This window comes from Thalia democratica, chromosome 2 (genome assembly GCF_965202585.1).
Source record: "Thalia democratica chromosome 2, ktThaDemo2.hap1.1, whole genome shotgun sequence".
In the NCBI taxonomy this organism is placed as follows: Eukaryota; Metazoa; Chordata; class Thaliacea; order Salpida; family Salpidae; genus Thalia; species Thalia democratica.
In genome coordinates this window covers 75,605,488-75,619,863 of record NC_139166.1, presented here as the reverse complement: position 1 = coordinate 75,619,863, position 14,376 = coordinate 75,605,488, and the positions used below count along the sequence as shown (strand labels likewise).

At 26.9% G+C, this 14,376-nt stretch overlaps 1 protein-coding gene across 1 annotated transcript; it reads right to left on the bottom strand.

Moving 5' to 3' along the window:
- Positions 1-226: 226 nt before the first annotated feature.
- LOC145830092 (bifunctional arginine demethylase and lysyl-hydroxylase JMJD6-like) lies at positions 227-13,128 on the bottom strand. The gene is made up of 8 exons (XM_082937982.1): positions 12,918-13,128; positions 9,412-9,546; positions 6,072-6,236; positions 4,368-4,539; positions 3,802-3,928; positions 3,224-3,380; positions 1,365-1,562; positions 227-610 (listed from the first exon to the last, which is right to left on the bottom strand). The coding sequence occupies exons 1-8, from the start codon at positions 13,103-13,105 to the stop codon at positions 547-549; spliced, it is 1,206 nt and encodes a 401-aa protein (XP_082794108.1). The 5' UTR covers positions 13,106-13,128; the 3' UTR covers positions 227-546.
- Positions 13,129-14,376: the final 1,248 nt, after the last annotated feature.

The window sequence follows — 14,376 nt, the reverse complement described above, 5'->3', positions numbered from 1 at the left end:
TTCAAAATTCCAGGTTTTTTTTTTTAAAGTCTCAAATTCCAGGTTTTATGGCCTAAATTGTCAAACTCTAGGGTTTTCCAGGATTCCAGATATATTAGCAACTCTGATTAAACTATTAAGAATAATAACAGCTATATTTCCAAAATTAAATATTTCGGTTAAAAAATTACACCTATTCAATGGCTGAAATGTAATTAGAAAGTTAATAAAATAATGATTTTCAATCTTGAAGACAATACTATATTTATTTATTAACAAAAAATCAACGAATTATATCTCCAAAAGTTTTATTAAAACTTCGGGATCTTATAAATAAAAACATACTTCATAAGTTTAAAAATTGACGCTTTCTTTAATAATTGAAATTTATTAAATTAAATTAAACAAAAGTTATTTTTTAAATACCAACTATATGACAGCTTATAAATTATTCGAATTCAAATTGAAAAATTACAAATTATTGACAACTACCCAAAAACTTTGTGTGACAAATTAACCTAGAACATGCGTACTCGAATGATTTAAAATGTTTACGGGAATTTTCGTTCAGTTTAGGGGAAGCCCGTCGCCGTTTGAAGTAACTTCGAATGCAGGTTTCTTAACTGGCGGCCTGTTGTGTTAGTAATTTTGATTATCTATTAAAATTTTTATAATTGATTAAATTATGTGAAATTATTCTAATTACTATTAGATTATGATATATATCTTATTAAATATATATTTTTTTATCACAGTGTTTTACCAACAAAGTTACCAAAAATAAACAAAAACTTAGATCAGGTTTTCCAAGGTGGTCCTGAATAGGCGAATTTGGTAGTCAGGGGGCAATAGTTAGTAAGGCTGTAAAAAGTAAAATGGGTAACTTACTATTAAATCGGCGATTTAATTAGTTTATTGAAATTTAATAGTAAACGGGGGCGATCAATTTTAAACTACTGCCAAGCAGGGCTTTCATATGAAAATGAGTTTGGGAAACCCTAGTTTAGAATGGACTTCATTCAAAAAGTAACACAAAATGCTGCTTTAAAAAAAAACTAATAAATAAGGTAAGTTAACAGTTAAGGTACAGTTATTTTTCAAGCTTGTGGAAAGGTGGAAATTTTTGTGAAGATGAGTATGGGAAAAGCTGCTTTGAATAGACAAAAATCAATCAAGTTATATAATATTAATGACAATGACAAAACTAAATGGTTATTTCAATCAAAAGTAGAATTTTTTTTTTATGCTTTAGCGAACTATTTTACCAACTAAGTTACGTTAAATAAAAATAATAATTTGCTCAATCTAGATCAATTTTAAAGTGTTACCATAAAGTCGTTTACAAAAACGAGTTTTAAAAACTTCAAGTTATTCGAAACACTCACTGCTGGTGGTTGCCGTTGTGCACCTTCCTCTTCCTGCTCGCAGCTTCCCGATTGGTCGGTTCGTTCTCGTCGCTGGAGGACGCCGAAGAGCTGGATGAGGAAGATGAGGAGTCGGAGGAGGAGTCCGACATCTGATCTTCCGGTTGGTGGGCGGAATCGGCGAGGCTGGCGATCTCCGGCCGCTCCTTGCGCAACACTCTGCATGATTGTTGTTTGTTTATTTAAATTTTTATTGTATTATTAGTTGTTTATTATGTCGCTCCTTGCGCAAAACTCTGAATGTTTTTCATGTTAATTGCATGTTTTGATAATTGTTTGTATTTAAATTCATTTTAGTTTACGTGGTTGTTGATAAATATGTATTTAAATGTAAAAGTCATTAATTATCTTAAATTTACAAAACTCTCTTGATAATTTATTTACGACTATTTATGATTTAGCATCTATTTGAAGTCATTAAAAACTTGAAGCTGCAACAAACAAAATTATTTATGCACAACACTTTGCAGAACAAAAATGTCCTGTTCAAACTAATCTTTTTTTCATCTTATTTGATGTCCGTTTTATAAAAAAATATTTTCTTATTTAATATTATTATTACTATAGATTCTTATTTAGAACTATACTTGAGTAAGAACATAACTATAACTAAAAATCCCTTAGAGTGCAAAAAAATTGTTTTGCATCGTAATTCGTTGTTAATAACTATTTGATAAGGCCATAAACAGGTAATCCATGTTTTTTACAAGTTGATCTTATTTTATAGAGTTTTTAATAAGCTTCAAGTTGCTTTTTACCGTTTTAAAATATTCAAATTAATTTTTGAAATATGACCGGTAAAAGTAGGGCCGCATAACAGGTTCCTTATGGGAAGGGAAAATTAAAACATTGAAAAACTTTATTGAAAAAGACTACTATATTTAAAATCTATCTCCTCTTACATTTTTCAAGCAATCTTCTTCAAACTTTTACAGTCTAATCTTTATACAATAACAAAAAAAACATTACTTTGGACTTTAAAAAACTTAAGGTAAAAATAGCTTTTTTTAAAAAGAAAGACTTTTTTTATAATTTTTTAAAAATAAAATTTTAATTTTCTTAAATTATTAAAATTCATAAACAACGTTTTTATTCTTATAATATAACGAATATTTCCTGAAAATTTGAAGAAGATTGCTTAAAAAATGAAGGTGAATATAGATTTTTAGTGAATTTTAAAGTTTCTGAGTAAATTGATCCCAAAAAATTTGCGGTCCATACCTTTGTATCGGAAACTTTTTACAAGATTTACAATATATCAAGTTATGTGGTATTTCTGAATTCTATACAAACTGGCTTGTAATTTGTATTTCAAGCTTTCATATACAAGCAAAGTTAAATTTTGTAAAAAATAGCGTTAAACCCCCCTATGGCCATAATTGTTTTAAACATTGTTCGTTCTTTTACTTTTCAGTTCATAAAAATGTTGAAAATGCATTTCTCATTTAAAACCGTTTAATCAACTGCAAGAAAGCTTTGTGGGCAATTATAAGATAATTTGATGAAAAAATTAACAACACATCAACACTGGAGATAATTAATCACTTGAGTCATGTAAGGATGGTTTCATATTCGACACAAGAGCAGCTTGAAAGTTCGAAGGGAGCGTTGTATTTTTAACGAAAACAAAAGTTATGCACTATACTTTTTTTCAAAGCTGCAGGTTTATCCTTATAAAAAAGCAACAAGTAACTAACCGTTGTTATTATTTTGGAGAAAAGGAAAAAAAAATCAACCTCGTTTCTTCGATTTCGATTTTAAATTAAAATTTCAACGTACATGTTATCTGTAATACAATATATACAATCTGCATGAGTTACCTGAGCCACTTGTGCGAGAGGCGGGGCCTCCCCTTCACCGTCTTCGCCCACACCGACCTGAAGTTGGTCTTGGAAGCGAAGTTCTGCGTCACCGCGCACGTCACGTCCAAGTTGATCACCACGTGCCACCACCCGCCCGGAACGAACACCGTCTCGCCTGTGTGACGTCATAATTGAGTATATAATGTGTCACGTCATAATCGTGATTACAGTTTAACTTTTTTTTCAACAACCTTTAAAACGTTGCAATTTCGTAGACAGTTTTCAAGTGCACAAATTTTTAAAGCCCACTTATAAATGGTAAGTTACTTTTTTTTCAAGGTTTTTATTCAAGTTTTTTTTTTTGTTGTTTTTTTTTTTATTTATGTTAAGAATGTTTAGTTTTGTTCATGAGAGTTTCATTAATATTATTAAAAAAACAATAAAACACCTTTTTTCTAGAGTTTTTTTCTTTCTACCCAACAAAGCCAGCTTTCTCCACTTCCAATTGATCGCAATCAGTGTGGAAGAAAAGACTGGCAAACTAAATGTTACAACATTGTTAACAATATCTTTTTTGCTACACATTTACAACTAACCAGGCCTCTGCAGTATTTCCAACGGCTTGTACTGGTGGGGCCAGTCACGTGACTTGACGCGCGGGTAAATCGTGTTGAACCACGTGATCGCCTCGCCGTTCTGCAACGGTGATTCCGAGGTTTTCACCTGTGAAAAATTATTTATATTAAATTTTAACAGCAAGTATAACATACAAACTGCAGGGAAGAATGATTTATGTACATAAAACACCATACAAAAATCACAAATACAACGTTTTTACATCTTAAATATTAGATGTTGAGTTGAAAAACTACATGGTCTAACTTTACGAATTCTTTTTAAGTTTGTGTTTATAATTGGAGCTTGCATTACTCTCAGTCAGCATAAAGCTGACACTGGATTATAAATTTTACATAAACGATCATCACAAGTCATTGTTTGCGGAAGATACGTAACAAACTACAGGGAAACGGAATACAGCCCAAGCAGCAACTTAAACAGTATATACAAGCATGTATTGCATACGTGTAGTACATCAAACGGCACCATTTTGTTCAATACAGCAACTTACACGGTACATACATCAAATACATATCAAACAAACTTTGAGGAGGTCCTTGGGCACGTAGTTGGGGAAGAGGCACCACCGCTTGTGACCGCGCACCAGAGCGTTCCACGCCGACGTGCCCAGCGGGTCGATGTGGATTCCGGTGCCGCTCAGCCTCGGCCCCATCACGAACCACCTGTAGGGAGGCCGCTTCTTCTCCCCCGCGTACCTGTTGGATTTGATTTGTTTTGATTTTTTGAGATTTTCGAGTAAACATTTTGCGTGGTATAGCTGGAAACAAGGGTTTAATTGAAACGTGTAGATGGGCCAAAACTACACGAGGTTACTAAACTGCATGAGGGGACAAAATTGCACGAAGACTATTTTTCACGAGTTACAATTTTGCACAGTGGGTCATTTTAGCATTAGAGTAAAATAATATATATATTTATTTATTTAAAAACTAAATAATATATTAATAAAAAAAACAAAAAAGAAAAAAAAGCTACCAATCGAGAATAAGGGTTAGGGGTAAAAGTGATGATAAAAGTAAAACAAATAATTTAAATAAAAAATTAAATTAATTAAAAATAAAAATTAAGTTACCGACCGAGGGTAAGGGTTAGGGGTAACAGTGATAGTAAGATATAATAATTAAAAAGACTAAATTTAAAAAATAAAAATAAAACAAATAAAAAAATTAGAACTAATAAAAAATTCAACCCGTGCAAAAATTTCTCCGTGCAAAATTGTCTGCTCGTGCAAAAGTTTCTTCGGGCAACAATGTCTTGGTGCAATTTTATCTTCGTGCAATTTTGTCACTAGTGCAAATTTGACAGCTAACTGTTTTGATACACATAAAAAATAGGACGTTTTCATTATAATGTACTCTTTTTCTAACCAGCGTACCTATTAAACTTGAAGATTGAAACGAAAACTTTAAAAAACTTAGTTACGGTGCACGAGTTTTTGGACACGATCAAAATCCACCCGATCAAAATCTACCTAGTCAAATTCGAGAGCCGCTTACCGAACGAGGGTAAGGGATAGGGGTAACAGTGACAGTGAAAAATAAATAAAAATTTTTAAAAATTCAAAAAATATATAAAACAAATTAGTAAATAAAGAAAATGCAAAAAAAAATCGATCGGATTTTTAACGCGGGTGGATTTTGATAGTATTGCTGAATTTTATAGTTCTAATAGTTCTGAACCATCTCTTCTACCTTTTTTTTTTGTCTGTCATAGGTTCTTCTTTTTTAATTTTTTAATTTAAAACTTTAGTTCTTTCTATTTTTACAAGCTGAAGTTATTCTTGAGACAAGACTTGTTAAAAAATTAAAATTATTTTGTAACTGTTAAATCAGATTTTTTAATGATAAATTTCTTAAAATTCTTTTAAAATAAAGTTGCCCTGTATAAATGTTGTGAAAATTGTTTTATTTACTTAAATTTATTTCTAATTGTTAAGCTTTGTTATTTTTATAACAACTATGCTTAAATAACATATAAGACTTGTATATCTTTATTACCTAAACAACAATAAATTACTAAAAATAACAAACTACCTATTGGTTTCTTTTTGTTTTCTAACTATACTTATAAGGAGTTATTTTAGTTCCTATAAACATTAAAAATACTAGAAAAAAAGGAAGACTTTGTCTACGTAACAGGAATATTGAAAGGTTAGCAGCAAACAAAATTTATAAAAGCAGGTGACTTAACTTTTAATTAAAACACATTTAAAATAATCAAAACGAACTGAAACAAGTCGTCAGTGAAGTACTTGGGAACCTGGTAGTCGTTCAGCAGCTTTTTCTTCTTGTGGTGCTCCCCGTAGTGACCGTCGAATATGTACAGCGGAGAGTCGTCCTTGGTGGAATTGGCGTATTCCAAGTAGTACTTCATCTTCATTTTAACGTTGTAACTGAAAATAATTAACAACTAGTTATTATATTTGTATTTTCCATAAAGTACTACATCTTTATTCTGCCTTTGTAACTGAAAATTTGAACAATTTACGATTAGTTTTTTTTTTCAATTTAAAAAGTATCAAATCTTTATTAAAGCTGTTTTTAATTTTTTTTTTCTTATCAATATTTTTTAAAATTCATGCTTTAAATGAATAAATAATAAGAAACTCTTCGTTTCATAAACATTACACTATAATTAAATTTAGTTGTATATTGCTATATATATTTATAATATAATTACTTGAGATGTTAAACTATCTTTATAAACATATTTACAAATCATTACTTAGCCAAAAATAAAATAAAACTTATTATCTTTCTTTTTGTCATTAGAATATCATCGAAATATCTAATTAATATGCTCGATTAAAAATTTTTGTATGTTAAGTTATTAACTTAGTACAGGTTTGTCAAAAGTTTTTAAGAAATTTCTTCCAGGCTTTCGAAAATATAAATTTTTTAGTATAAAATCAAGTTTAAGGTAAAAAACTTTTTTAATATAGTACAAGAAATTTATAAGATACTGTTAAACTACTTGAAATATGTTTAAAAAATAAAAAACTTTGATGATAATAAAAAAAAAATTATCTATATGATTGATTTTTTGTGTTAAATCGAAATTTCTTTACTTTGCATTTCTTCTTAATTTTAAATGCAAAATTCTTTAAATTTCTAGGTTTTTCCAAGATTCTAAGTTTTTTATCAACCCTGATAATCTTTATAGCACTTTAAGTTTTTTTACAAATACTAATTAATTTAAGTTATTTTTTTTAGTACAGTTAATGAATTTATATTTTAATAACAAAATTTTTAACATCTGCTGAAAAAACTCAAAAATTTATAATACATGTTTAAACATGTTTTATAAAACCTTATTTACTTTTCTTTTAAAACTCAATACTTTAAAACTTCAAAAAGATGGTGTTATAAAAAATATGAACAAACTTTGTTATAAAATTAGTATTTAATAACTAATCCATTATAACAAATTTTATAAGTTTCCGTGAGACATAGTTTATAGAGAAGAGTTGTTAAAGAGTTTAAAAACACTTACTTCAAAATTACATTATAAATAAAATATTAAGAAAATAATCTGGTGTTTTATAAACTAGAAATAATAACTAAATTTTCACTTGAGTTAATCATATAAAAGCATGTAACAAAAATAAAGTTTGCATTTAAACCTTACAACAAGTTTAAATCTTCATGAATGTAATTTTTTCTCGTCACTTTTGGTACATAGAACAATTGTAAAATGATTGCATTTTAGAACAAAAATCAAAAAGCCTTTGAGTAAACACCAAGCAAAACGTGACTGATTTTTTTTTGTAAAATCAATTTCCTAACTTTACTACATAAACCACAAACAAATATTAGCTTTTTAATTTTTGTTCTGCTTAATACGACAGTTTCATAGAAACACACTTAGTTATGACCAAAATTAATATATTTATAATCCTTTACGTTTGAACTACTGTAAGCTATTTATTTTTATCAAGATTCATAAAAAATACATGTATAAACTTTTACTTAGATCATGTATGTAAAATTTAAACAAAAATTGTTATTCAGTAAACTGTTTCGTAAGATACTAAAACAAATATAACAAAACTGCAGGAGATTTGAAATAACTATCTTATAACTAGATTTACATGAAAGAGGTTATCAACTCTAAAAAATATTTTTTCAGTTTAAAAAATAAAGCGTATTTTGTAAACAATAAATCATACTTTAGCAAAGTTTAGAACACATCGATATCTGATTTTAAAATACTATTGAATTATAAATTTAAATGAAAACTGTGTATAATTGAGTTTAGGTATATGAAAAATTTTATTAATCTTGTAACTGAATATTTTTCCGAAATTTTGAGAAAGAAAAATCAAAACATAACAAAATATTTATATTTTTTTTAAATGCTTATTCTTTTGTCAAGATTTTTAATTTACAAACAAAAATCTACGTAGTTTTTATTATTATTTTACTAGTTGTAAAGGACATAGGGGTGTCAATGTTTTTTTTACAAAAATTGAGACTTTATATGAACGCTAAAACTATGTACTAAAAGATACTTTTCACAGAATAAAAAAAAGGTTGATTAAGTTTTTAGATGTTGTCAGTTTTGTAAAAAGTTTCCGATACAAACGTATAGAGGATAATTTTCTTATTGCCAATTTTCTCAGAATTTTGAAAAGTTCACTAAAAATTTATATTCGTCCTATGGTAAATTAACCTAAAGTTTTCAGGTATTGTTCCTTGCATTAGTTATTAGAATATATTGTAAGACCTTTAAAAATATAATTTTTTGACCAATATAAAAAAAAACAATGTTTTAGTTTTTTTTACGAAAAGTATTTAAACTTTAAAAAAATCCTAAAATAGAAAGTTCATTGTTTAGTTAAGATTAAACAAAGAAAGTCTGACATGTAAAAAAATGTCTAACCCTCCCCTATGCCCTGTAACGGCTTTCTTAACAGTTAACACTATTATATATTATTTAAAGTAAGTAACCTAAAAGTATAAACATAATTACAAAGTTATAAATCATAAAATCAGTTTTTGAAAAGAAAAAACATTATATTAAGTTTGGTGTTTTATTAAATGTCATTATAAAAAATATTTTACTATGTGTAACATTTTAATAATTAGTTTCAAGTAACCATACTAATAAAAAAAATATATTTATAAACACATATATTATTTAAAACAAAAAACTTTGCGAAGAAATAGTATAATGAAATATTAACAAAAAAAAACTATAAGTTTCTAGTACCGACACTTATAAGGAAAAAAATGTGTTTAATTAGGTTTATTAACGAAGAAGTCATATGTTTAAAAATGTTATACAAAATTTATAAAAAAAAACAATATAAAAGCCATTAGTACTTACTAAATACAACTATAAGCATGATACAATTTTTAATTCAGCATTTTTAGTATTGATCAATGTTAAATATTATATATAAGGTATTATATTATATATATAATTTATCCATTTAATAAAACATCTCAATTTTGTTGATGATGGCCGAAATAAATACTGGCTAAAAAATATTTAACTCAGCTTTTTTAATACTTGTTCATATTAATCATTAAATATTTAATTTATTTTTATAATTTCAAACAAACCCGTCATCGTCCTCCCCGCACTTGAACTTTTGATTTCTGAACTTTTTGTTCAACTTTTCCATCTTCCACTTCTCGGTGGCCTTCCAGTCCTTCTGCGAATTCGTGATGACGACCGGTATGTTGAGCTTCTCGTATCTGAAAATTTTACTATTAACATTTTCATTTCATGGAAATTTCAAAGTTTGTGATAAAAACTTTTCAGTTACATGTATTTGTTTAAAAATTTATAATTTCTGTTTTAAATAGTTTTCAACTATATACTGTATTTAAAAACAACTTGTATGTTTAAGATCTTATATTTGACCACCATCTGAACACATGTAAGATGATTTAGTTGATGTATGCTTTATAATGAAAGATTATTATTTCATTGTTTATTGTGCAATGTTGGACTCAGGCATCAAGACCTGAGCCACTTAAACAGGACACACAATGAGAAAAATAAAACAAAATATTTTTATATTCAACAAAAAAAAACATATATAAAATATTAAACAAAGTTAAAACTATAAAAAAATAATTCATAAGTTTAAGCTTATTTGATTGTTATAAAAGGCAATAACTTAGTATATACAAACACATTTGTAAAAAATTTTCAAAGTAAATTAATAGTCTGTTAGGGTGAGGCGTAGGGAAATAAATTAATTAATACTACAAACAGAAAAATGAAGAAATGAGTATTTAATTTAGATGAGATAAATATTGTAGAAATTTCATTTATTTATTTTATCTATTGTTTTTGTGGGAAGTTACTGAATTTTACTGATATTTATACTATTTAAATTAAATCTTTTTAGTTTTAAGCGACAATGTTTCACCCTCTCACAAGATACTACATCCTTGCCACTGACTATTGTTAAATTATGTTTACATATTATTTTTCTATTATTTTCTCTTAACTGATATTTATTACAGGAAAAACTGAAAATTTGACTGAAAAAAAATCTTACACTTGCCATTGATAATTTTAAAAAGCATTAATAAATCAAATTTTTATCTTCTATATTCTAGAGATTACAATCCAAGTTTAAATAATCTATCATTATTTGATGTTTTGGATATGTTACAACGACTACATATAAAACCGGTAAAATTTCTTTGCACAGACTCAATTTTTTTTATGTTTTTTTTTTAAATAGGGTGACCAAATTTAGGTATTGTCATCAAGCTTAGGACGAACGTATACTTTAAATATATTTTTCAGAATAGTAGTTTAAATAGTTTTAAAAGTTTTTGATATTTGATAGGATGAAACTTGTGCAACATTATTTAAATAATCTATGTGTTCGTTCCATTTTAAGTTTTCAGACATATATATTCCTAAATCCTAAAAACTTTAACTGTTGGTATCTTAGGGTTATTTATTAATAGGTCAATTGGGTCAAACGGTTTGTTTTTCTTAATTGTTAGAATTTTACATTAGTTAGGATTTAAATACAGTTTTATTATTTTTAGCCATTTGTAGATATTATCTAGAGTAAATTGTAAAGAGATATTTGACTCACTAAAAAATTTTTGCATCATCTGCAAATAAACTCATATCACTTTGAATATCAGCGTTTGAACTAATATCGGGAAGTAAATTACGGGAAGGGGACAATTACACCACCTTTTGGTACTCCACTGTATATCGTTTAAAGGCCTGATGTAGTTGTTCAATATTTTCAAAATAGATAAATTAACAGTATTAGCAAACCAAAGTGATAGAAAATTGGATCATCTGCCACTGATAAATCCTAAGAGTTAGTTGTATGTGTATAGTGTTAATGACTATTTAGTATTCTACAAAATATAAAAAACTTTATCAAAATTGTACATCTATATAATTTTCTGCTTTAAATTAAAACAAACTACAGCAGCATTACACAACCATTGTATGCACAAAAGTTTACTTTTATTTGATGACTTTTATAGTAATATTAAAAATTTCTTAAAACCTTGAATGTTATTTATGTTGTTTTTTTTTTTAATAATACTAATCAACTTAATAATTAACTATTTTTTATGTTCATTTTAATTAACCGGTTTTTAAGTATTGTATACAAAACTACAAAGTAAAACGTTAATTGTTAATTACTTTATATTTACTATAAGAAATTAAGCTATCAAGTAGGCTAATGAGAACTTAATGATTAAATGGAAAAACAACATAATCTACTTTATTGTATTTAAAACTATTAAGCTTAAAATTAATCGATTTTTTAGAGCATTCCTTCAATAATTTACTTTTAACTTTTTGAATTCAAATAGTTCTATTAATAATTATACTCATTTTATTAAAAGCATTTTACAACTTCTAATTTAAAGCTTTTTACATTATGACTTTTGAGCTGACTAAGTAGTTTTCATTTATATGTTTTTGAAACTTAATTAAGAGTAACTACTTAATGAGTGTAATACATAAACTAATGTACCAAACGATAACAAAAATATTAAAATATTTATTAAATTATGTAAAAAAAATCAATATAAAAGCATTTTGAACCTTGAAACATTTTTTTTAAGTTTAGAAATATTTTCAATTACACGTAGAAATTGTTTAGACCGTGAAAATATTATAATACTATTAATATAATAAAGTGAAATTATAAATTATGTTAAAACGATGATTCTGAAAGTTTTCTTCTGTTACTTTGGCACTAACAACTAAAATAAATAAAGAAACAAAGTTTTTTAGCTTTTATTTAATTTAAAGCATTTTACTTTAACAAAATTTATATCTATGATAAACTTTAGAGACAAGATTTACTTACAGGTGAAAAAAGTTATTAAACAGAAGTCCTAAACAACAAACTTAGTAAGAAAATTAAAAATTAATCAAAATTTATAACACAACAGTATGGTTTCAACTGTTAATAAAAAACCGATCATGTTTTGGTTAAGTGCATTTAAAAAACTTAATTGCTGTTAACATTGTACAAAAGTTTTGACTTCCTTAGTTTTTGAATTTCATAAAAATCTTTTACAATTGTGTAACAAAACGACTTGAACAAATTTGTCAATATATCCTTTATAAGATGAACTATGGACTTTTAGCCAGCTTTACTGAAAATTATACAGAGTTCTTCAACTACAAAGCTTGTTTGATTTTCTTAAAAAATAAAAAATTAGTTTAAAGCTACTTTCTTTAAAAATAATTACTTGCCAACAAATGCTTCAAAACAAGTTGTATAGCAGGGTTTTCCAGAGTGGGCAATAACACCCTCTTGAGGTGATTTTAGCAATAAGAGAACAATAACCAGAAAGTTTAACTCTTAAACTTTTTTTAATGTTTCTAAAACATTGTGAAAATTAAACTTAATTTTATAACCCTTATAAAAAAGTACACAAATTCATAATATGACTAACAGTTTATGAAGAATAACAAGTAACATTCTAAAATCAGAAATTAATTCTGACATAAGTAACAAAAAAATCTTTTTCACAAATACCTTAAAGGAGGTGGTATTGTGGTTAATACTTTGCACTCACAACTTTCATTACATGCAAGTACAAAAACAACAAACTTTTCAATGAACTCCTCGCAGGAGGTGGTGTCATAATCCACTCTCTGCACATTGTCAACAAACGCGTCGTGGCTCGTGTCAAACAGTTCCTGCCAGTTGCCTCCCTGCCATCCCTCGTGTCCCTTCAGCTCGGGCCTGGCCGCCTTCTTTGCCGACCTGATGCGTCTCCTGCACCTTGTTGATGGCATTTTTGTGCTTTTAGTTCTACTTGAACGCTGAAAAATAAGAATGTTTAGTACTTGGAACGTTTGTTTGCTTTGTGAAAGTGGCTTGCCCAACCTTTCTGTTTCTTTGCCAAAAAATGTGCTTGATAAAGCACTTTTCTGTAAGTTTACATGCACTACATGTTAAAGTGCAACTTCAAGGTTGCCCACTCCTTGTGGCCAAAAGCCAGCCTGAGTGGTTGGAAACTAGTTTAATTTTTACACAAATATTTTAAATCAAAACATTACTAAACACAAAAAAATTGCTAATCAAGCTTAATATCTAAAAGTACCAAATTTTTAACTATAGAACCTGTTAAATAACAGTTTAAAAAAATACAAGTCAAACAAAACTAATCAATGAAAAAACTGCTCAAAGTACTAATTTTAAAAAAATAAAGTCAAACAAAAGAGTCTGAGAGTAAGGAAAATGTACTGAAACTAGATAGTGCTAGTGTTTAACAAAAACAATCAAAAAAGCTTGAGTTTTTAAATATTTTAAACTAGCCTTAGTTATCCTGAAAGTGTGAGCAACCCTGAACTTTTGTTAGAAAAGCTTTCTTTAAATTGTAATTAAAACCTGATAATATTTTTTACTTATACTTGTTCAAATTTTATTCTCCATAAGAAAAAAAAAGTGGGTACACTTTGTTAATGGAATTTTTAAAATTAGTTTTTAACAAGAAGTCAAAAACACCAGAAAATAATGTACTATTTTTATTAAAGTTTTGTATACAACATAACAAAAAAATTGTTTCTGAGATTTCATATTTTAAATATTTTTTTTCATATAAAATTCAAAAAGTGTTTGGTTATTTTATTTTGTTTGTTAGAAACTAAAAAACTAAAGCAAGTTTAATAATTAATAATGTAGCTCAGGGTAGTTTTTTTATATTTAGCTTTTGCAATACCTTAATTTTTGAAAATCTTATAAATTCAAATTAATAATGTTTAATCAATTTTTGACCTACAGACCTTAAATTTTTAGGAATTATTTCTTATATTGCTTTAATAACTTAGAATGTTATAATTAAAATAGTATTAATGAACAAAATCTTAATAAAAAATTAAAAACAAAAAAGTCCTATGTCTTTTTAATGTACTTTTAATAGATTTGAAACTTAACAATGGACTTATTGTAAAAACTTGAAGAAGGTTGGTTAAAAAATGAAAAAGAAGATAGATTTCTATAATAACATCAATATTTTTTTTTATTATATTACAAAAGTTACTTTAAACTTTTTAAAGTAGTATAT

Excerpts from the sequence above, each read along its gene's own strand:
- LOC145830092 (XM_082937982.1), bottom strand. The coding sequence starts at position 13,105 with ATGCCATCAACAAGGTGCAGGAGACGCATCAGGTCGGCAAAGAAGGCG. Across the intron at positions 3,929-4,367 it reads TGCCCAAGGACCTCCTCAAA|GTGAAAACCTCGGAATCACC; the intron begins GTTTGTTTGATA and ends AATTTTTCACAG. Across the intron at positions 1,563-3,223 it reads CTCTCGCACAAGTGGCTCAG|AGTGTTGCGCAAGGAGCGGC; the intron begins GTAACTCATGCA and ends ACAATCATGCAG.